This window comes from Sander vitreus, chromosome 2 (assembly GCF_031162955.1).
Source record: "Sander vitreus isolate 19-12246 chromosome 2, sanVit1, whole genome shotgun sequence".
In the NCBI taxonomy this organism is placed as follows: domain Eukaryota; kingdom Metazoa; phylum Chordata; class Actinopteri; order Perciformes; family Percidae; genus Sander; species Sander vitreus.
This window is the reverse complement of record NC_135856.1, coordinates 12,333,626-12,355,299: the sequence shown is the minus strand read 5'-3', so window position 1 is coordinate 12,355,299 and position 21,674 is coordinate 12,333,626. Positions and strand designations below refer to the sequence as shown.

Here is a 21,674-nt window from a genome sequence, read left to right as displayed (position 1 = left end):
TTATTACAGGCCGGCTGCAGGTTCGTTGCAGCGATGCTTCATTTCTTTTTCTTGGGAGTGTTTACCTGGATGCTGTTAGAAGGGGTGCAGCTGTACCGCATGGTGGTCCTGGTGTTCAACACCAACATTCGGCCCCTCTACTTGTTCATCATTGGTTATGGGACACCCCTTGTTATCGTCATCATATCTGCCATCATTAGACCAAACGAATATGGCACTGACCAGCAGTAAGTGTTGTAGTATGTGTGTGTGTTTGCATACTCGATGTGTGATAGCAATGACATCAGTGCATTACACAGACCTGCTGTTATCTATCTCGGCGACGTCAGGAAAACCCTGTCATGCATGTGTTTCCGTCCTCCCAACTAGCTGCTGGCTGTCCCTGAAAGACGGCCTCATCTGGAGTTTCTACGGCCCCGTGTGCTTCATCATCATCCTCAACGTCTTCTTTTTCATTGTCACTGTCTGGAAGCTCGCCCAGAAGTTCACCAGCCTCAACCCAGACCTCTCCAATCTGCACAAAATTAAGTCAGTCTGTGTGTTTGTTTGCCTGTGAGGCTTTTTTTGTGTGTCTGCTACTGCTGTGGTAATGTGTATGAAGTAATGTGACCCTCACCTATTCAACTGTGTAAGTCAATACGTATGTAGGCCAAATGGAGCAGCTTTGGGAACTGAAAAATGCATGGACGGAAAGAATGTGAGAACTTTGTGAGGGAAAAATGTAGCGAATGTTTTTTTTTACCAAATCTGCTCTCTCTAATGGCATGCTACTGAGCCCCCCCCCCTCCACATCCATGCATTTTTTTTTTACTCCACTCAGTGCATTTGTAGACAACACTGTATTAACGAGCAGCTGCAGAACATATCATGGGTCATCAATCAGTGATGTTCAATGATCAATGTTAGTTCAGGGAATTGGGAATGGGAACTTCTGGGAGCAGTTTTTGAGTTAAAAAAACAACTCAGAAAGCATTTCTTTATAATCAGGTTTCTGGCAGTGGAAAATGTTGTATCCTATCCAAATTTCCGTTCAACTACCGTATTTTCCGTAATATAAGTCGCACTTTTTTTCATACTTTGCCTGGTCCTGCGATTTATAGTCAGGTGCGACTTATATATGAAAATATATATAATTTAACATGTTTTTATATGTTATTTCATGCTGAAAACATTACCGTCTACAGCCGCGAGAGGCGCTCCATGCTTGTGACAACTATATTCTGCTCCTAAAGACAACTAAGAAAGAAAAGAAACTGCAGGCGACTGCAGGTAGTAAAATACGCACCCGAAAACGGTAATCGAGCAGCAGAACGAAAGTTTGGAGTGAGAGAGAAACTTGTGAGGGACTGGCGAAAAGGTTAGTCTTACTGCAATGAAGAAAACAAAGAAAGCTAGTCGCGCGCTGAAATCCAGATGGCCAGAGCTGGAGGAACGAGTCCACAGATGGGTGCTTGAACAACGTGCTGCTGGGAGAGGCTCGTCAACAGTGCAATTACGTTACGTTAACATACCGGACACCTACCGTATTCAGCCCCTTGTTCTGTGTGCTATTGTGTAGTTTAATAACTTGCCTTTCCAGATTAAATGTCTGTTTTTGGTCTTGGATTTTGTGAAATAAATTTCTAAATAAATGCGACTTATAGTCCAGTGCGACTTATATATATTTTTTTCCTCTTCATGACACATTTTTTGACTGATGCGACTTACACGCCGGAGCGACTTATAGTCCGGAAAATACGGTATCTCAGATTCTGAGGGACTGAAATTTAAACCTGGTGTTTTAGATGATACAACTTGTATATGTAATTAATCTCCTCTGTATCTTGTGAATTATATTGCTAGTTATTAATAGGAATAAGAGGGATACATAACCAAATACTACAAAGAGTATCATGCAGTATTGGTACATTGAAAGGAACAATTTTTTCTGTAACCTTTTATATTCATCAGTTGCTTTTGGTTTCTCTTCTTCCAACGCCTTTCAATAGACAGTAAACTGCTGCTTTGCTGAGCACCATCCACTTTTTCTCTTCCTTTACACCCTCCAGGGGGTTTCCAGACAGTACAATGGTTGTTGAGTCATCCATGGGTTTGGGCTCATGTTAATCTTTCCTTTCGTTCTCTATCTGTTGCCTTTTTTTCTGATCCCCCACCCCCCTCCTTTTTTACTTGGCAGAGCTTTCACAGTGACAGCTATTGCGCAGATGTGGGTACTGGGTCTGATGTGGGTGTTTGGGGCCTTCCTGTTTCAAGAGGGCACTACAGCAGCAGCGTACATCTTCACTATCCTCAACAGCCTGCAGGGAGCACTGGTCTTCATCATGCACTGCCTACTGTCTAAACAGGTAGTGTGTGTGTGTGTGTGTGTGTGTGTGTGTGTGTGTGTGTGTGTGTGTGTGTGTGTGTGTGAGAGAGAGAGAGAGAGAGAGAGTGTGTGTGTGTGTGAGAGAGTGTGTGTGTGTGTGAGAGAGTGTGTGAGAGTGTGAGTGATATAAGAATACAAGAGAAATTGTAACTACAAAGATGTAGGTGTTTTGAGCAGTGGATTTATTCTTCCTGATGTTCTGCTGCCCTCTGCAGGTGAGAGAGGAGTATGCCCATTTTTTCTCCTGTATCTGCACACCACAGAAGAGATACTCGGACTTCAGCAGTACCAATCCATCCAGTAGTCAGTCACAAGTAAGCATCAAGGGACCTCACTCACTATCACTCTCTAAGTCACAAACACATCAACTACATTGTTGAGGTATTAATACTACCTAATACGCCACAACATTTTAGGTGGACTTTTTACGTTTAATGTTTATTTCTCTGCATTTATTTGACACTTGAATTCAAATTTCACATACAAAACATAGCATCGTCATTAGATTAAGCATTAAAATGATCTCTACCTCGACCAACTATGACATGTAAAGGCTATTTACATGATCATGCATAACATATTTTATGATATATAGAACAATATAGCAACACATTTTGCATAATGCATATACTTTAAGTATCCATTTATAAGTATTAGCAACAAAATGTTGGTTATACTTAAAAATGTTTACTTTTGAATGCCATCATTTTACTGGAGTATTACATTGTGGTTTTGCTACTTTTACTTTAATAAAATCTTACCTCTGCCATTGCTGCAAACACATTACATACAGTATGTTGTCTTACATTGTTTCTGATCTTGTGCTGCTTGTGTTAATTTAGGGTTCTCGCAGTGGGCAGCATACCGGAGAATCCAAAATATGAGACAGACTACCACACCTTTAACCTATCTCGGCTAAGTTGGCCCTGACTCTGCCGGTTTGGATGACTTCAAATAAAAATGTTAGTCATTATTTACAATGATGTTAATTCAAACTTTACTTTAGTTTTGTTGTACCACTGCACCAATTGTTTAATGTTACAACGTATTAAACAATGAATTAAATCAGATAGATGTGAGGGTTCGTCTGATTAGCCCCAGTAGTTACATCTCAGAAATTTCAGACCCTAATGAAGTTGATGGGACCAAATATTTTTTACAACTCAAAAACCATAAACCTAAATCCACTAATATGAGTAGCATCATCTGCCAATCGATTGCTAAAGTAATCCTTCACATGTGTCATGATTGTCAGAGTGAGCAAGAAGTAGCCGACTTCTGTGTTTTTTTCAGGAACTCTTTAAGTGAAAGTGACGATATTTCAGTATCTTATCGAGTTATCCAAAACATATCAAAATCATAATATGAGCTGTATTGTCTTTGGAGGGATTAAAAGTGTACATACTGTACACTGACAGACTATTTATTTTCAAGTGCAGACTATTAAGTCTACATTATGTAGGCTACAAGAAAATATGAGTGATGCTCTTTATGTTTAAAGCATGAGCAATACGTTTGCGCTGTATTTTATATAAATGTTTTACTGTGTGAAAAAAGGGTGGGTATGATTTTTGTTCATGGGATGTTCACATAAATTATTCCATGTTTCCATGTTGTGTATTTACCGGTGTGTCGTAATGGCAAAGAAACAACTAACGGATGATGCAAATGACCCATGAAGTGCCTCTGATGTTTCCTGCATGTTCCTGCTAATCCCATGTGGGCTCCTGCAAGGATTTTTTTTTTTTATTATTATTTTAAACAAAATAAGTGATTTTTTTTTAATCACTTGTGGCTATTTTTAAATAATATTTTTTAATTTCCAATTGAGCTTAGTCCTTTTGTCACTGGCGTATGTAAATATATATTTTTTTCTAATAGTTACTTGGGAAATTCACGAAAACAGACCCACCCTTCTGATAAGCTTCCTGCAATCAAACTGTGTTTATGGAATACAATTCCATTATGTTGTTATGTTTTCTTATAATAGCTGTTAGCCTATGTGTACACACATTGTTAGTGACTGTAAGGTATCACATCCCTGAAATGAGAACTTTAACCATTTTGATGAGGTCTAATGGGAGTTGTACAGACCTGAGTATGTTATTGCACTTTTCTGTTGTAAAAATGATAACCAGCACATCTTCACTCACATGGTGCATGTGATAATCAAGAAGACTTAAGAACCAGCCTCACTTACAGAACAGTTTACTTGTTGTAATAAAGCTATCAATATATATATATATATATATATATATATATATATATATATACACACACACACACACACACACACACACACACACTCTACCGGTCAAAAGTTTGGGGTCACTTAGAAATTTCCATTCCACTCCATCACAGACAGAATACCAGCTGAGATCAGTTGCATTGTTTTTTAACCAGGGCAGCAGTTTTCAGATTACATTATGTGCTTACATAATTGCAAAAGGGTTCTCTAATGTTTTCTCAGTTAGCCTTTTAAAATGATATCAGATTAGTAAACAGAATGTGCCTTTGGAACATTGGATGAATGGTTGCTGATAATGGAAAATGTAGATATTGCATTAAAGATCAGCCACCCACTCAGATCAGCTGATATTCTGTCTGTAATGGAGTGGAATGGAAATTTGTAAGTGACCCCAAACTTTTGACCGGTAGTGTACATACATATATTTTATAGAAATTGATCAGAGACATTAATCTGCAGAAAAAGAGAGATAGAGAGAGTACTTTTGGAATCCAAATCAATCTGTTTTATGCAATTGGTTTGGTCCTGTACTGTTTCTTTATATTTAAGTTGCTTCTCCCTCTCTCATATGAGACTGATTGTAAGACCACTTATGTGTTGGTTTTAACAACTAAACTGTTTTAGGTCTTACGTGTGGCGATACCTTTTATTCATGCATTGCAAAATGTATTTTATGTGAAAAAGCTATGTGCATTATGCAGCATTTTGTGAATGTAAGGATCTTATTGTTAAAATATACTATAGTTGTTTATCATTTGAAGGTAGGCCTATATGAACTTATTTTTCTACTGTTTTGATGTTGTTTGGTACTATTTTCTTCAAAGATTATGTACCACAATTTTTTTTATTAAAGCTTCTACTTCAGCTGAAACATCTGTAAAGTGTGTGGTTTTTCGACAGAATAACACATTGACACAAACTACATACAAAACGTGGCCCACATAGCTATCTTATAAAATGAGATGAACTGCCAACAATTTGCAAACTGCTCTAACATTCTGCTCGTTTATTCAATAACATAGCGCCATTTTGCCGTGCTGTAACTTTTGATACACTTTGCTTTTGATACAAAACTTCTTGTTTTGAATGCAGTTCTTTTACTTGTACTCATTCATTGTAATCTACTCTCGCTATTTATTCCCCACAGCCATTTACAATATGTGGCATTCTGAATGTTACTCAGGAAACGTACAGTTCATAGTTTCCCATTAAATCAAACATTTATGATTTCATAAATCAAACTACGTGACATGTTGTTCTCCCGGGAGGGGGTGAATCACACCGTAGGGAGCAATGCTGCAGTGACGCAGCAGCTTATGAGTTGTAAACTGCGCTGCGTTCAGCTTCAGTACGTTCTGCCGCTCATCACGTATTGTCCTTCTGACTTCTGACAGCTCATGATCAGGCTATAAGCGGCTGTGGCTCGACTGAAAAAAGTTAACTTTACTGATAGCCTACATCTTTGGACTTGAGGAGGAGCATTGCTGCTGTTTTCTTTATTTCTTGCTGAATCAAGATCGAAATTCTCGGACAGGTAAGCCTCCTCTCACGGAAACATACTTCTTTGGATTGTGATTGTACTGTTTTTGTTTTGCATGAAGTCACTGTTTGTATCTTCACAGAGAGCACTATGCATGTGATGAGTGGTGTCACAGCGTTCCTCAGTGTGTTTGGGGCTGTCAGACTGCTCTCCCTCCCCTGGCTTTGCAGCCTGTTGGGTGGGCTGGGGCTCTGCATGGTCTGGAGGGGATCCTGGAAGTTCATACATGTAGCTCTACGCACCATCAGAAGAGACCTAATGTAAGGAGCTTGTGTGAATGTGCTTGTATGTGCGTGTTTCTCCCATTGTCATATTTGACACTTAATTATCTTCAATGTTGCCTACTCCATTTCTACTTCTAACTTTCTTCCATTCCTCCCTCCTTTTTTCTACTCCTCTCTATCTAAAAGGTGTCTGGTCGTTATCCTGCGTGTAAGGTTTTCCATGTACCGTAATTTGCGAAATAGAAGCACCATCCCTGCCCTGTTTGGCCAGATGGTGAAACTGCACCCAGACAAACCTGCTTTGATCTATGAGGCTACAGGAGAGGTGAGGACTCAACGACAATCACAAATAAATGGACCTACACTGAAATGGATATCAAACAGAATCACAGACCCCCAGATCAAATCAGTCATATTATTGTCAAATCATACTGCATTTCCATATTCATTTTATTTCAGATTTGGAGTTTCAAGGAGCTGCAAGAGAGGAGCCATGCTGTGGCTCACTGGGCACTGACACAGGGATGGGCCGAAGGAGATGTGGTGGCTTTGTACATGGAAAGCCAGCCTTTAATGGTGGCTCTATGGTTGGGTCTGGCTATGATCGGCGTAGAGGCTGCACTCATCAACCACAACCTTCGACAACACTCGCTACTGCACTGTGTCAGAGTGTCTGGTGCTCGGGCGATGGTTTTCGGGACAGAGATGAGAGAAGGTAGGAACATGTCGTAGGAAGCTGGAGATATTGACTGATAGATACTCAGATACTAGCAGATACTAGCAGTTTGCATTCACATTTGTAACACGTGACTTTTGATTGTCTTCTAGCGGTGTCAGAGGTGAGTGGCTCTCTGCAGCCCCAGATGGTTTTGTTCAGCAGTGGTGAGCGGGACAATGAACAGAAGCTCCGCAGCCTCCAGATTCAGAGCCTGGATGCCCTGCTGGACCGTTCGCCCAAACACCCACCACGCTACACACTCAGGAAGAACTTCAATGGTGAGGCTCCACTGAGTGCTTGTGCATGGGGGTGTGGGGTATTACTATGTTGCCATATGATATTATGTTACATATCACAAAGTTTTAATTGCAACACCTTCTTTTCCTTAGCAAGTCTTTGCCTGCCAGAGAGAACTGCTTGCTGCCAGATTTCACTCTCTCTGGTATTGGATAGAGCATGCACATAAGCACACACACAACTGTCAAAAAACATAAAGTCACTTCAGAGATACTGAACCTCATACAACATTTAAGTGCATTTTGAAAGATAGTTACGTTTTTCGTTGGTATATTACATTTAAATTTCTCTCTAAACTTCACTTTTGAGTTATAAGGTGATATGTCTGTGCATTTACTTTTCTCTCATTGATTTGCTTATCTGTACTGTTTTTACCTTTGTTGTCACGTGACATTCCTAAGTAAATAGTTTTCATGTCTTTGCTTGTTTGAAATACTGATGATTTAGAAGGAGACAAAAACATGTTAAGGAATGATATGGATGGAGTCCTGCATACCACACATGTGAAACTCACAACACACAACTCACTTTTCACGTCTTCTGTCTTCTGTCTCTGTCTCTGTCTTCTCTCTCTGTCTCTGTCTTCTCTCTCTGTCTCTGTATTTCTCTCGCTCTCTCTTTCTCTCTCTCTCTCTCTCTCTCTCTCTCTCTCTCTCTCTCTCTCTCTCTCTCTCTATGCAGACAGACTTTTCTACATCTACACTTCGGGTACAACAGGAATGCCGAAGGCAGCTGTGGTGGTGCACAGTCGGTGAGTTTATCTGTGATCTCATCTGAACTGATGGTGCACTGTTAAGTTTATGTAGGAAACCAAAATTTTGTTATTGTCTACTTAGTAACTTTTACACTCTGAGGTCAGGGAAATTTAGCAACCTATGAAGGATAATTAAAAGCCTTTAAAATGTTGACATCAGAATCAACAAACTGCAGTGCCTCAATTAAAATCAGGACCATAACGATCTGGTGATGATGGATGTCAATCAGTTTATTCTATCTTTCTTGTCAGATATTATCGCATCGCTGCCTTTGGTTTCCACTCATTTGGCTTGTGTCATGATGATATCATCTACAACTGTCTTCCCCTGTATCATTCTGCAGGTAGGCCTGACTCGATTCACGCTCTCCAAGCCATAATCATTTTGTTCCTGTCTTCAACAAGAAGACATGTTGTTGTTGCATAATCAGTGACATATTTAACTAACTCCCTACATTATATCATTGTGGCTTTTCAAAACCCCTCATGAAATGTTTCCTTGTATTATCCTATCCAAATATAACACCATACCAATTATACCATGGTGCGACTATAATGATCATAATCATACCTAATAACTTTACAGTTCAGAAGTTGTAATACTATTGCTGCCATTACTGAAAACATCACCACATCCATCACCCACACATTAGTATCTGTGTGCCAGGATTCTGCAATACATTCTAACTACTCCTTTCTTGAATGAACCATACCAGTAGCTGGTTTGAAGTTTATATACTGTCCTTACATCCCTGGTGTATAATATCATTGATTTGAAACAACCATTATTGTGATGTATTTTGCTTCCATACTGTAGATCAATGGTATATGTCTGGTTAATATACTGTTAAGCTTTAGGAAAGAAAAACAGTTGACTATTGTCATTATGTCTTTCCTTGTGTGTGTATATGCTCTGAAAATATGAATGTTTACAGGTACCATCATGGGTGTCGGCCAGTGTCTGCTCTTTGGTTTGACTGTTGTCGTGAGAAGGAAGTTCTCAGCCAGTCGCTTCTGGGATGACTGTGTCAAACACAAGTGCACTGTGAGTACACACTGCCACCAAATCCAGTTAACAATGAGGAGTGTTCAGCTGCAGGCCACTTGCAACCAAAATTGATTGATCTCTTTTTTTTTGTCAAGGTTATTCAATACATAGGTGAGATTTGTCGTTACCTGTTGGCCCAGCCGGTCCATTCATCCGAGACACATCACCGGGTGCGTGTTGCCATTGGAAACGGCCTCCGCTCTTCTGTGTGGGAAGACTTTGTCCAGAGATTCAGAATCCAACGAGTTGGGGAATTTTATGGCGCCACAGAGTGCAACTGCAGCCTGCTGAACATAGACGGGAAGGTGTGTGTTGTTTTAAATAACTTCAAGGTAGGGTGACACATTTTCAACACTGCATCCTGTGTCATGCACATGTCTCACATGTCCAGGTGGGGGCTTGTGGCTTCAACAGTCGCATCTTGCCCAACTTTTACCCCATCAGACTGATCAGGGTACAGGAGAACGGAGATCTGTTCAGGGATTCACAGGGACTCTGTGTACCCTGTTTGCCTGGTGAGAACACACACACACACACACACACACACACACACACACACACACACACACACACACACACACAATAAAAATGTTACAAATGTTCTCTTTTCTCTCCCCCCATTTTTCTCTCTGTCTTTGCAGGTGACCCAGGTATGTTAGTGGGACGCATCAACCACACTGATCCATTGAGGAGATTTGATGGCTACGCTGATAAGGATTCCACCAATCAGAAAATAGCTCACAATGTCTTTAAGATGGGAGACTCTGCTTACGTCTCAGGTGTGTTTTATTGTATTTCTTTAGAATACAGTCAGAATAATGATGAATGACTGTCTGGGTTCGTACATGTTTTCTCCCACAGTCTGAAGACATGCAGTACAAGACAGCTGGATTGGAAACTTTTAATTAAAATGTTAATGGTAGTGATTCACTGTCGTGCTGACAGGCTGGGAACTTGCCCATCGTGCTTCTCATCTTTCCCCCCAATGCATGCTGGAATATGTTTCAGCTCCCTTTGAGTAAAAAAACCCAACAACAAATAGAGAGGCTACACTTGATTTAACCCTTGAAATGAACACAGGATAGCAATAGAAACAAACACCCACAGACACACTGAGAGCATTACATAGCTTTACTGAAGTAAAACATAATGTATCCTTTGTCCACAGGATACGTTATGTTTTACTTCGGTAAAGCAAACTACAATGAGTCATCATTAGAAAATGTATATTTAATTTCTCTATCTATAATTGCCTCATTTACAACACAGTGACTCACCATCATATCATATCAAAGTCAAAACTGTACTGGTGGTGAGTCATCATCACTACAGAATTTACCTTCGTCTACTCCATGATCCCCTCCAGGGATGATGATGACGATTGTTATCATTTCTGTTTCTGTCTGTCTATCTCTGTCTCTCAGGTGACATGCTGGTGATGGATGAATATGGCTACATGTATTTCAGGGACCGTAGCGGCGACACGTTTCGTTGGCGAGGGGAGAACGTTTCCACCACAGAGGTGGAGGGAGTCCTCAGCCGCCTGCTGGGACACACTGTTGTTGCCGTCTATGGGGCTTCTGTTCCAGGTAGACATGAGACGAGACAGGCAGGACGGGCAAACAAAGACTAAAGATTAAGGGCTTAATGTGTCTTCTGTTTATTACCTCACCTGTCTGTTTGTGTGCAGGTGTGGAGGGGAAGGCTGGTATGGCAGCAGTAGCTCACACAGGAGGCCAGTTTGACCTCGATGCGTTCTTGATCGCTGTACAGAAAGCCCTGCCTTCCTACGCGCGCCCCGTCTTCCTGCGACTCATGCCATCTGTTGACACGACAGGTGAGACAGTGATACACACACACACGCACACACACACACACACACACACACACACACACACACACACACACACACACACACACAAAAAGTCACACATGAACTTTCCACTTTTGTCCTCAGGTACCTTCAAAATCCAGAAGACACGGCTGCAGAGGGAAGGATACAAGCCACAAGACGCAAGTGAAAAGATTTATTTTCTGGACAGTCGTGCTGGGCGTTACGAGGCTGTTACTGATGAACTATATAATGCCATCATGGAGGGGAGAGTGTGTCTATAAGACAGGATTAGACAGGACTGTATGGTTCAAGGGGGAAAGAGAGTTGTATTTCCAGGGACAAATACAGTCATGCCATCTGTTGACATGATTTTCACATGACTGTACATCTCAAAATACTGATGTGGAAATATGATTGTGATGCTGTTTTTTTTTGCAATGAAATAAACTTTATATTATTTAACACATTCAATGCATCTTTTTCTTGCATTACATTTGAACAGAAGACAATATGAAGAGTTTTACATTCATCTAAAAAAAGAAAACAGAAAATGGAGCTAAAACTCAGCTTTCAATTTCAAGTAAAACTCACGTTATTAGCCTTTGTTGTTGGGATATAATACAATATCAGAGGATTTAAATACTGATGAGCACACAGCAAATATATTTGTTCATCACACTGCTTAGAAACAAAATCCAATCCAATTCTTGAATTATAAGTATTCAAAACAAGACTCTAGAGTCTAGCGGCTGTACTTGGGCACAGCGGTTGTTTTCGGTGCTTTAAGCTAAAGGTCACCATGTTCCCTATCTTAGTTCAGTGTGTTAGTATGCTAAGTATTTGCTCATAGGACTAAACACAACGTTATGATTTGTCATTCACATTGTTGATGAGCTCTGTTCAGTGAAACATGGTAGGTCACATTGAGCCTTGGCTTGCTGCTCTGTTTTTTGGCAGCAGTTTTGTTGTCTTTTGTCTTTTCCTTTCCAGCGGTTTTTGTTTTAATGAGCTGGTCCTTCGTGGTGCATCTCTGAGGTATTGTTTTCTTCTCCTCTCTTATAGAACAAATCTGCATTTTTTTGTCTTCAGTCAGACGTCCGCACTCTGATATCTTGCTGTTGGTTTTGGTTGATGAAGCATTAATGTCTCCCTCAGTGCAAGATTCACTTTTCATTACCTGATCCTCCTCAGTGATAGCAGTGTCCTCCACGGGGACATAATCTGACTCCACGCTGATGTTCACTCTCTTTGTCAACACAGCAAAGCCCCCACACAACGCAGTGCTTTCAAAGAATGGGTATATCTTTTCAGTAAAGCGATGTCTAAACGTGAAAAGATGTGTTTCAGAATCAGCGTTCATGAAATCCAGGGTCCCTTCATCCCAGTCCAGCCTCACACGGACCCTGCTGAGCTGGTGTGAGTTTAGTATCTGAGCGGGAGCGGTCAGGGCTTGGTACTCGCCTTCTCGCAGGCTGATGCACCAGAGTCCTGCCTCTGGACAGACCTCAAACTCTGCCTTTCTGGACACTGACTGAGCAGCCACACCGATTGTCCAATTGTTGGTGGCACCAACCTGTTGAAATCAATAGAGATAAAGATTAGACAAACAGGGTGGATGGAAGGGAGAATTCATATGCTAGCATCTCAGAAACAAATGTATCTCAGGGTGTGTGTATACTAGATACTACTAGAACTGATACTGGATTCTTGAGACTGACACTAGCAATATTTGAGAGTAAACCAAATCATTATATGGGCTATTTGTGTTTACATAAACACATCATTTTGACATGACAAAGTTTATGGCATAACGTACGTTTTTGGCAAGGATCCTCCAAATGTGATTTTTACTGTGACAGATAAGAATGGATATTGAACATTACTTTTACTATCAGTGACAGTGTGTAATGACTAAACTTGCTTCCAGAAAGTGAAAAAGCAGCCTATGAATCATGTATACTGAAACTATTTTCTAAGCCAGTATTAATAAATAATTATATACTCAGGCTCTAGTACACACAGTTTGTAAGTACCGCAATATCCCAACAGTGCAGTCCTGATTCAAAGCCCTCTCTCGCAAGGATGCGGGAATAAGGGTGGAAACGTTCAGGGTTAGCTGGGATAGGAACAGCAAGATCCAGACTCTGTTCCAGCCCGTGTGAGGGTCCAGGGGTAATATGGAAGCTGTTTAACCCAGGAGACACCCTCAGAGACTGGCCAGCTGTCCTGGGATCCAGGGTCACTGGAGCTGGAAGATATAACGGGGATCAGAGGGTACAGAAGGAGGGAGCAGCGACGGAGGGGACAGGAAGTGCATGGAAGTATAGAAAGAAACTGACTGTACGGGGCGATGTGTTTCATCTTCTCCCACTCAGCATACTGGAGGTTACCAAGGTGTTTGGCTACATCTATTAGAGGTCTGCAAACCTTCTGTGGCTCCCTGTGACATGTGCTGTAGTAAATAAACATGAACATGCAGACAGTTATACAGTTGCATTCGCATGTATGTCTGCTTTTGTGTGAAAAAAACACCCAGAAATGTCACATACCTACTCATCGTGTCTTGGTAGTGCTGTAAAAAAGAGTTTGTATGGTAACTGTTTCAAATACAAGCACCTGTTCCTATTCATTGACTAATTATGTAATATTTGATTGATGTTACCTCTAAAAATCCAACCCCATCTCCACCTGCATCTAGCTCCTCTTCAACCAGTTGGATTTTTTCTTCCAGAGATTGTATCACCTGATTCATTCTGTCTATCTCTTCTTCTGCCCCTCTCTTCTTCTCCTCCCGTTCCTCCCTGAGCGCGAGTAGCCTGGCTGCTTCCTCCTCTCTCAAAAACTGGTGAAAACTCTCAAAATCCTTTTTTATGTGCTCTTCTGTGAGTTTGGCCTCAGCCTTGGAAGAGCAGAAAAGCAAGGAACGTGCAAGGAAAGAAGAGGACGTCCTAAAGCAGTGAATCAATCATAAAGGTTGTAATGCATCTGAACTTTTCTAATGTTTTTTTTTTTAAGTAACAGCTCTAATGTTTTTTTTTTTTTTAGTAACAGCTCTACCTGGTTATGTCTGGATACATGTTGGCAGGTCTGTGTGACTACCTCAAAGGATATCTTCTTCTTCTTCAGTCCATTTAGTGATGTCCTGAGCTCCGCCTAGGGGCCAAAGGGAGAATTACTTTAAAATAACGCTCAGTTAGTATCTGATGCAACCATCAAAGGATAGCCAAAAACAAGTAGTAGTAAGTACATTTACTCAAGTACTCTACTTACGTAAGTAACATTACTTGTAGTGTACTTAAGTAAAGTACACTTATTTGCCATTCTGTACAATGAGTACTTTTACTGACAAAAATGTGATATACATATCAATAAATTCATGTAGCTACTTATAAAATAATTATAAATAATTGTAGGCTTATGTCCCTGCTAGTTTTCCATCATATGTATAGGTTTTAAATTCAATTGTCTGTGGCATTAAACAGGTTTTAAAAACTTGGTGAACACTGCAGAAACTCAGATTAGGTGATGTCACCAAACTCTGTACCACTAAAGAAGATAACAGGGTATAATAATAACACAATAACAGGGTCTGTCTTCAGAAACTGTGCCTTTAAACGAGCCGTGAGGAATTCAGTATGGTTGTGATGTCACAAACATACTATATACAGTGGGGCAAAAAAGTATTTAGTCAGCCACCAATTGTACAAGTTCTCCCACTTAAAAAGAGAGAGGCCTGTAATTTTCATCATAGGTACACTTCAACTATGAGAAACAAAATGGGAAAAAAAAAATCCAGAAAATCACATTGTAGGATTTTTAATGAATTTATTTGCAAATTATGGTGGAAAATAAGTCTTTGGTCAATAACAAAAGTTCATCTCAATACTTTGTTATATACGCTTTGTTGGCAATGACAGAGGTCAAATGTTTTCTGTAAGTCTTCACAAGGTTTTCACACACTGTTGCTGGTATTTTGGCAGAAAAACAGCCCCAAAGCATGATGTTTCCACCCCCATGCTTCACAGTAGGTATGGTGTTCTTTGGATGCAACTCAGCATTCTTTCCCCTTCAAACACGACGAGTTGAGTTTTTACCAAAAAGTTCTATTTTGGTTTCATCTGACCATATGACATTCTCCCAATCCTCTTCTGGATCATCCAAATGCTCTCTAGCAAACTCTAGACGGGCCTGGACATGTACTGGCTTAAGCAGGGCTTCAATTTTTGTTTCTGGTGTCCTTTGACAGCTCTTTGGTCTTGGCCATAGTGGAGTTTGGGGTGTGACTGTTTGAGGTTGTGGACAGGTGTCTTTTATACTGATAACAAGTTCAAACAGGTGCCATTAATACAGGTAACGAGTGGAGGACAGAGGAGCCTCTTAAAGAAGAAGTTACAGGTCTGTGAGAGCCAGAAATCTTGCTTGTTTGTGTGTGACCAAATACTTATTTTCCCGAGGAATTTGCAAATAAATTCATTAAAAATCCTACAATGTGATTTTCTGGATTTCTTTTTCTCATTTTGTCTCTCATAGTTGAAGTGTACCTATAATGAAAATTACAGGCCTCTCTCATCTTTTTAAGTGGAGAACTTGCACAATTGGTGGCTGATTAAATACTTTTTTGCCCCACTGTATAGGTAGAAAGTGCCGCTACAGTGCTGTTTCAGTCATTCCCCGGCTGCAGTGATGGTGCAGAGACTCCAAGACCGCAGATGCGGAAGACCAAAACATGCTAACCAATCAGAGCAGACTCGCTAAAACTGTTTCAACAGAGGGGGAATACAGGTATTTTCAAAAAGACAGTATGAAAAAAATAATGTTTTTTGAAAATTAAAGCATGTAAATATGTTCTAGTAGAAACCCAAAATACAATAAAGCTGAACCTGAAAATAAGCATAATAAATAAATTAGTACTATTTAAAAATGACTTTAAACTGACATCACAGGAATTTAACATAGTCCACCAGCTCTCAGGTTAGTCTTAGCATTTTAGTGTATGTGTGTGTGTGTGTGTGTGTGTGTGTGTGTGTGTGTGTGTGTGTGTGTGTGTGGGTCATATTGCATGTCCAATGAGACTTAAACATACATTTGTGATATGATGATAGCAACAGTAATTACCAGCGTAGTTTTCGTTTATCAGTGTTTTAAGCCCCCAATGTCTCCTTCCTGGCAGCGCTGCCTTGAAGGCACTAGGATTAGGGAATGGTTATGGTTATGGTTATGGTTAGGGTTAAGGTTAGGGTTAGGTGCCTTGAAGTCAATGGTCGCAGCGCTGCCTTGAAGTTGATTAGGCAATGGTTATGGTTATGGTTACGGTCAGGGTTAAGGTTAGGGTTAGGTGCCTTGAAGTCAACTGTTGCAGTGCTGCCTGGAAGGAGACGTTGGGGGCTTAAAACACCATCAAGCGTAGTTTTCAGTTTTTTAATACTACTCTAAATTCTGCCTGTGTAAACTCATCTTGGATTAACAGGCAGCATCTGTTTGGGCAGAAAAATAAATATTTACAGGAGATGAAAAAATGCCTGACTGCCTCCTTGTTGAAATATCCACTTGCTGTGGCCACAGTAGCATGCTAATGACAAAGTATAAAAAAGTCATTAGGGGGCACCCTTCAGCCTCAGCAAAAAAAAAGGTTTAATTCTGGGAAGAGCTTAGGCATGTGAGAGCTCTGCTGTTATTTCACATCTTTGTACTACTGTTTTGTTTGGCTTTATTGCAACAGGGCGCCACTAACTGAAAAAACAGCATTCAAACCCTCTTGTTGGCAATCATCTGCCCTGCTGAAGTGTCCTTGAGGAAAACAGTGAGTTCCTGCCAGCTGCTCTGTATCGAATCCTTCAGCATTATGTTTTATTGCTTTCATTGGAGGAAAAGGAGGCCTTTTTCAGGCCTTTCACTTTAGTGGCTCCGTCAAAGCGGTCGCAAGATAAATCTCAAGGTTCACAAGATGATTCATTTGATAGGAAATATTAAAAAACACATTCCTCTACACAAAACTATGCTAATTTGTCCTGACTGAAAACAATGTCAAATATTACAAATACAAGTAAAGTACAAGGAGAAGCAGTGATTTGAAGATGGAAAATAAACAATTATCCATTTATACTGATCTAATGTTCTCTAAACTACACATTATTTTATGTTTATTTATTCTCGCCCAGCTTTAAAGTCGTACTTTTCTCAAGGGCTCAAATAATTACATCACTTGTAAATTGATGTTTTAAAATGTAGTTGCAGAGCCCGACACCTGAGTCCTACCTTGCAGTCAGTTGCAGCCTCAGTCAGGAGGTAAACCCTGTGTCCTGCGTGGCTCACAGCTGCACATTGTTCACATAAAGGCTCCAGGTCATCCAAACAGAACATAGACAGGCTCTCGTCATGTTCCTCACACCGCTGTGGAGAGTCAACTGACCGGAGTGTCGAGGTGAGGCCTTCTGCCTCGGCTCGGTGAAGGAAGACGGGGAGGAACGGCTGGCAGCTCATGGAGGGGCCGCTGGTGGTCTCCAGATTTGACACCAGTGTTGTTTGAGTCAGACTAAATCAGTGGGGTTGTATGAAACAGATGAAAAGTGGGAACATGGGAGGGCATAAAAAGGGGGGAGGAGTAGTGTAAGTGTGTGCTTATGTATCGGTGCTGTATTTGCAGTTGCCATCCAGTCCTGTTTCATGCTCCATGAGAGGCACTGGAGTTACAATAGATCTGCTTACACACTCCTTCTCAAACTTGAAATTTAGCCAAGTGCCTACACCAGATGTAGCCATACATCACTCTTGTAGTTTCAGTTTGACTTTCATGGCCCTGTGATTTATGGTACATTCTCACATCCCAAGGCCAACTTCATTCCTGTGCCTTTGCTTGTTACTTTAACTACCTCACATATCCCCCTCCCCATAGAGGTACAGTATAGCACTTCTTTATTTGAATATATATTTTTCAAGCAAAAATAAGGTGTGATTGGGCTCTGATGACATTTTGTAATTTACTTTTGTGAAGTGGCAATTTCTTTTTTGAAAAAAATCACATGCATCAAGTTTTCAAGAGACAGACAGTAGCACTTCATGTACTGCATGCCAGGCCTGAGCTATGTTGAATGCATCCAGTTTCACTGGCCTTTAATAATTTGAGCTGCTCAGAGCCAGAGAACATGTCAACGAGATCAGCCCTGACAGGTGCATCATATTTCACTGAATCAGATGCTCTGAAGTAAAATGAAAGCGTATCTGTTTATTCTCAAGGTGGTACATGGTCTATATGTGGCTTTGTGAATACACTCCTGTAAATGTGTTACTATCAACACATTTAGTGTCTCAACCTTTGCTGTCTCACACAAAAATGTGTAACAGATTAGTAGAAAGACTAACAGTGATATTACTGTGATGCCATGTCAACCTAGTCATGGATTGTCTATAACGAACACCATGTTCGAACATAGGGATGCTCATAAGTGTACTTGGTACCAGAGCATCCTAGGCCAAAGGTCAATGATCGATTTTATAATTGTTTCATCTGATCTGATGCCGTATGTTTGGACACTCGGGTGAAGAGAGGGGCAGAGCTGTCAACCGATCACCATCTGGTGGTGAGTTGGGTCAGGGGGTGGGGGAAGACTCTGGACAGATCTGGTAAACCCAAACGGGTAGTGCGGGTAAATTGGGAACGTCTGGAGGAGGCCCCTGTCCAACAGACTTTCAACTCACACCTCCGGCGGAGCTTTTCGTGCATCCCTGTGGAGGCTGGGGGCATTGAACCCGAGTGGACAATGTTCAAAGTTTCCATTGCTGAAGCTGCGGCGAAGAGCTGTGGTCTTAGGGTCTTAGGTGCCTCAAGGGGCGGTAACCCACGAACACCGTGGTGGACACCGGTGGTCAGGGAAGCTGTCCGACTGAAGTGTGGGAGAAGTTTGGAGAAGACATGGAGAAGGACTTTCAGTCGGCACCAAGATGCTTCTGGAAAACCGTTCGCCACCTCAGGAGGGGGAAGCGGGGAACCATCCAAGCTGTGTACAGTAAGGATGGGACACTGTTGACCTCAACTGAGGAGGTAATAGGGCGGTGGAAGGAGCACTTTGAGGAACTCCTGAATCCGACTAATACGGCGTCTATGTTAGAGGCAGAGCTGGAGGATGATGTGGGATTGTTGTCAATTTCCCAGGTGGAAGTCACTGATGTAGTCAAACAACTCCACAGTGGCAAAGCCCCTGGGATTGATGAGATCCATCCAGAAATGCTCAAGGCTCTGGGTGTGGAGGGGCTGTCTTGGTTGACACGCCTCTTCAACATTGCGTGGAAGTCTGGGACAGTGCCAAAGGAGTGGCAGACCGGGGTGGTGGTTCCCCTTTTCAAAAAGGGGGACCAGAGGGTGTGTGCCAATTACAGGGGTATCACACTTCTCAACCTCCCTGGTAAAGTCTACTCCAAGGTGCTGGAAAGGAGGGTTTGGCCGATAGTCAAACCTCAGATTGAAGAGGAACAATGTGGATTCTGGATCAGAATCATGGAGGGATCATGGAGGGAGCCTGGGAGTATGCCCATCCGGTCTACATGTGTTTCGTGGATTTGGAGAAGGCGTATGACCGGGTCTCCCAGGAGATACTGTGGGAGGTGCTGCGGGAGTATGGGGTGAGGGGGTCTCTTCTCAGGGCCACCAATCTCTGTACGACCAAAGCGAGAGCTGTGTCCGGGTTCTCGGCAGTAATTGGGCTCGTTTCAGGTGAGGGTTGGCCTCCGCCAGGGCTGCGCTTTGTCACCAATCCTGTTTGTAATATTTATGGACAGGATATCAAGGCGTAGACGGGGTGGGGAGGGGTTGCAGTTCGGTGGGCTGGGGATCTCATCGCTGCTCTTTGCAGATGATGTGGTCCTGATGGCATCATCGGCCTGTGACCTTCAACACTCACTGTGAAGCGGCTAGGATGAGGATCAGCACCCCTAAATCTGAGGCCATTGGCATCTCCCTTAGAGATAGGGTGAGAAGCTCAGTCATCCGTGAGGAGCTTGGAGTAGAGCCGCTGCTCCTTCGCGTCGAAAGGAGCCAGTTGAGGTGGTTTGGGCATCTGGTAAGGATATCCCTCCAACCTGGCCTGGGAATGCCTCGGGATCCCCCAGTCGGAGCTGGTTAATGTGGCTCGGGAAAGGGAAGTTTGGGGTCCCCTGCTGGAGCTGCTACCCCCGCGACCCACCACCGGATAAGCGGACGAAGATGGATGGTTTTGAAGAGCTCTCATGTTTCTCTCTGTCTGCTGTCCCCTCTCTCTCACAGCTGTCCTCCTCTGCTCCGATAATCCTGACACCTAAGTGTTATCTCTCTCCCTCCTCTGACATGAAAAGAGTTTTAGAGACAGTGAAGGTAATGACAATGGCTATGTTTGGGGAAGTTAAAAGCTTCACTGTAGTGCTCTTAAAAGTAGTTCTTTCATTGTAGCACATGATTTTCCCTCTCAACTCCACAGCTCTGTCATCAGTTTGCTCGATTGCAACAGCTGATTGAGATTTTGTGGCTTGAGTCCAAAGGGTTGAGAGGATGAAATACTAGAAATCCCCTGTCTCCTCTTTCACCATTCCTCAATTTTTCTTAAGCCAGTGTTAATACACATGTGACTATATTCATAATTTCTTTTCAATTCAGAAGTACAGTTCCTTGTCCTGATTCCATTGTTTAACATTGCTGCACATCAACAAGAATATGAGGGCATTGGTGGCGTTAGTTGTTGTTATGCCAGGTTTGTCTCAAGTATTGACTGTCAACATAAATCAGTTTTGAGTCCACCACAATGAAATGACGTGTTAGTAAAAGAAGAGGTGGAGAAAAAGTGATCAAAAGGGTGAGGACAAACAATTGCAACAGGATAACGGGACAGAGACAAGAGGAAAGAGACTGATGAAAGAGAATGGGAGGGAAGGTCACATGTCACCTAAACTTCAAAGAACACAGGTACATCTCAGGTAAGCCTAGAAATGGGGGTAAACATTTTTTTTGACAATCAGTTATGTGAAGCAGGGAGTTCTGTTTATTGGACCAATCTATATCCAAATGTTCATCTAGCCTCCCAATTACTGACAGATGTTACAAAAATGTTGTTGTTTTGGAATAGTCTGTCAGTGTTTTGGAACTTTAAAAATTAATTATTATTTCTTACAAAAATATGTAGTAATCTTATCTCTCTCTTTGTGACTTGTACACCTTTGAGCTCACTCTTTCTGGCCTTTGTCATTCATACTCAATAGCAGAGAATGCCAAATGATATTTACCAAACACCTACAAGTTCAATTCAATCAGCAAATGAATACAATACCTGTTGCTCAGGCGTCCACATCAACTGTGTGTGAACTGTCACTGAGGTAACATGCAGATAAGTGACAAATGGGAAACTTCACATATTCCCACAATCCGTGTATCATTCGTGATTCGTTTTTCAAAATAAAACTCGAAATATAAAACGACTTGTTTTCTCAATATTCGTTTCCAAAACCCAAATGAAAAAATGGATGACTCCTTTTTCCAATATCCGATTTTGTGCTCAAATGAAAAATGGAAAAAATGGAAAAAACGGATAACGGGCGTTTCATCCAATTTTGATATTTTCTGAACTGAAGCAAAATTGCGTGACCCGGAAGTGATCTCTATTGCGTGACCCACATTCATTGTGGTG

The 21,674-nt window shown here is 41.6% G+C and overlaps 3 protein-coding genes across 5 annotated transcripts in view; 2 read left to right on the top strand and 1 right to left on the bottom strand.

The window, feature by feature from the left end:
• adgre5b.1 (adhesion G protein-coupled receptor E5b, duplicate 1) overlaps window positions 1-5,484 on the top strand; it is a 17,795-nt gene extending 12,311 nt beyond the window's left edge. For both annotated transcript variants that reach the window (XM_078278370.1, XM_078278361.1), the window contains 5 exons: window positions 10-227; window positions 370-528; window positions 2,177-2,345; window positions 2,581-2,679; window positions 3,208-5,484. In XM_078278370.1, the coding sequence (XP_078134496.1) occupies window positions 10-227; window positions 370-528; window positions 2,177-2,345; window positions 2,581-2,679; window positions 3,208-3,249 (687 nt within the window). In that variant the 3' untranslated portion in view covers window positions 3,250-5,484. The remainder of the gene's footprint in view (window positions 1-9; window positions 228-369; window positions 529-2,176; window positions 2,346-2,580; window positions 2,680-3,207) is intronic.
• Window positions 5,485-5,930: 446 nt separating this feature from the next.
• LOC144535731 (long-chain fatty acid transport protein 1-like) lies at window positions 5,931-11,494 on the top strand. Of its 2 annotated transcripts, XM_078278340.1 has the most exons (14): window positions 5,931-6,147; window positions 6,236-6,413; window positions 6,564-6,702; window positions 6,837-7,092; window positions 7,206-7,373; window positions 8,074-8,143; window positions 8,399-8,490; window positions 9,082-9,191; window positions 9,290-9,499; window positions 9,586-9,709; window positions 9,836-9,973; window positions 10,619-10,783; window positions 10,885-11,031; window positions 11,152-11,494. In XM_078278340.1, the coding sequence occupies exons 2-14, from the start codon at window positions 6,244-6,246 to the stop codon at window positions 11,307-11,309; spliced, it is 1,947 nt and encodes a 648-aa protein (XP_078134466.1). In that variant the 5' UTR covers window positions 5,931-6,147; window positions 6,236-6,243; the 3' UTR covers window positions 11,310-11,494. The 2 variants fall into 2 exon arrangements, with proteins under 2 accessions (XP_078134466.1, XP_078134474.1); XM_078278348.1 differs by lacking the exon at window positions 6,236-6,413.
• A 22-nt stretch (window positions 11,495-11,516) lies between these two features.
• On the bottom strand, window positions 11,517-17,508 carry LOC144531107 (zinc-binding protein A33-like). The gene is made up of 8 exons (XM_078271048.1): window positions 17,284-17,508; window positions 14,086-14,181; window positions 13,691-13,927; window positions 13,578-13,600; window positions 13,368-13,480; window positions 13,062-13,276; window positions 12,206-12,601; window positions 11,517-11,558 (listed from the first exon to the last, which is right to left on the bottom strand). The coding sequence occupies exons 1-8, from the start codon at window positions 17,506-17,508 to the stop codon at window positions 11,517-11,519; spliced, it is 1,347 nt and encodes a 448-aa protein (XP_078127174.1).
• Window positions 17,509-21,674: the final 4,166 nt, after the last annotated feature.

Bases quoted from the DNA above. Each gene is read 5' to 3' on its own strand.
- LOC144535731 (XM_078278340.1), top strand. From the start codon at position 6,244: ATGCATGTGATGAGTGGTGTCACAGCGTTCCTCAGTGTGTTTGGGGCT. The intron at 9,974-10,618 runs GTGTGTTTTATT...TCTGTCTCTCAG, and splicing joins AGACTCTGCTTACGTCTCAG to GTGACATGCTGGTGATGGAT. The intron at 11,032-11,151 runs GTGAGACAGTGA...TTTTGTCCTCAG, and splicing joins GCCATCTGTTGACACGACAG to GTACCTTCAAAATCCAGAAG.
- LOC144531107 (XM_078271048.1), bottom strand. From the start codon at position 17,508: ATGAGCTGCCAGCCGTTCCTCCCCGTCTTCCTTCACCGAGCCGAGGCA. The intron at 13,481-13,577 runs GTATGTGACATT...TATTTACTACAG, and splicing joins TACCAAGACACGATGAGTAG to CACATGTCACAGGGAGCCAC. The intron at 12,602-13,061 runs GTACTTACAAAC...TGATTTCAACAG, and splicing joins TGCACTGTTGGGATATTGCG to GTTGGTGCCACCAACAATTG.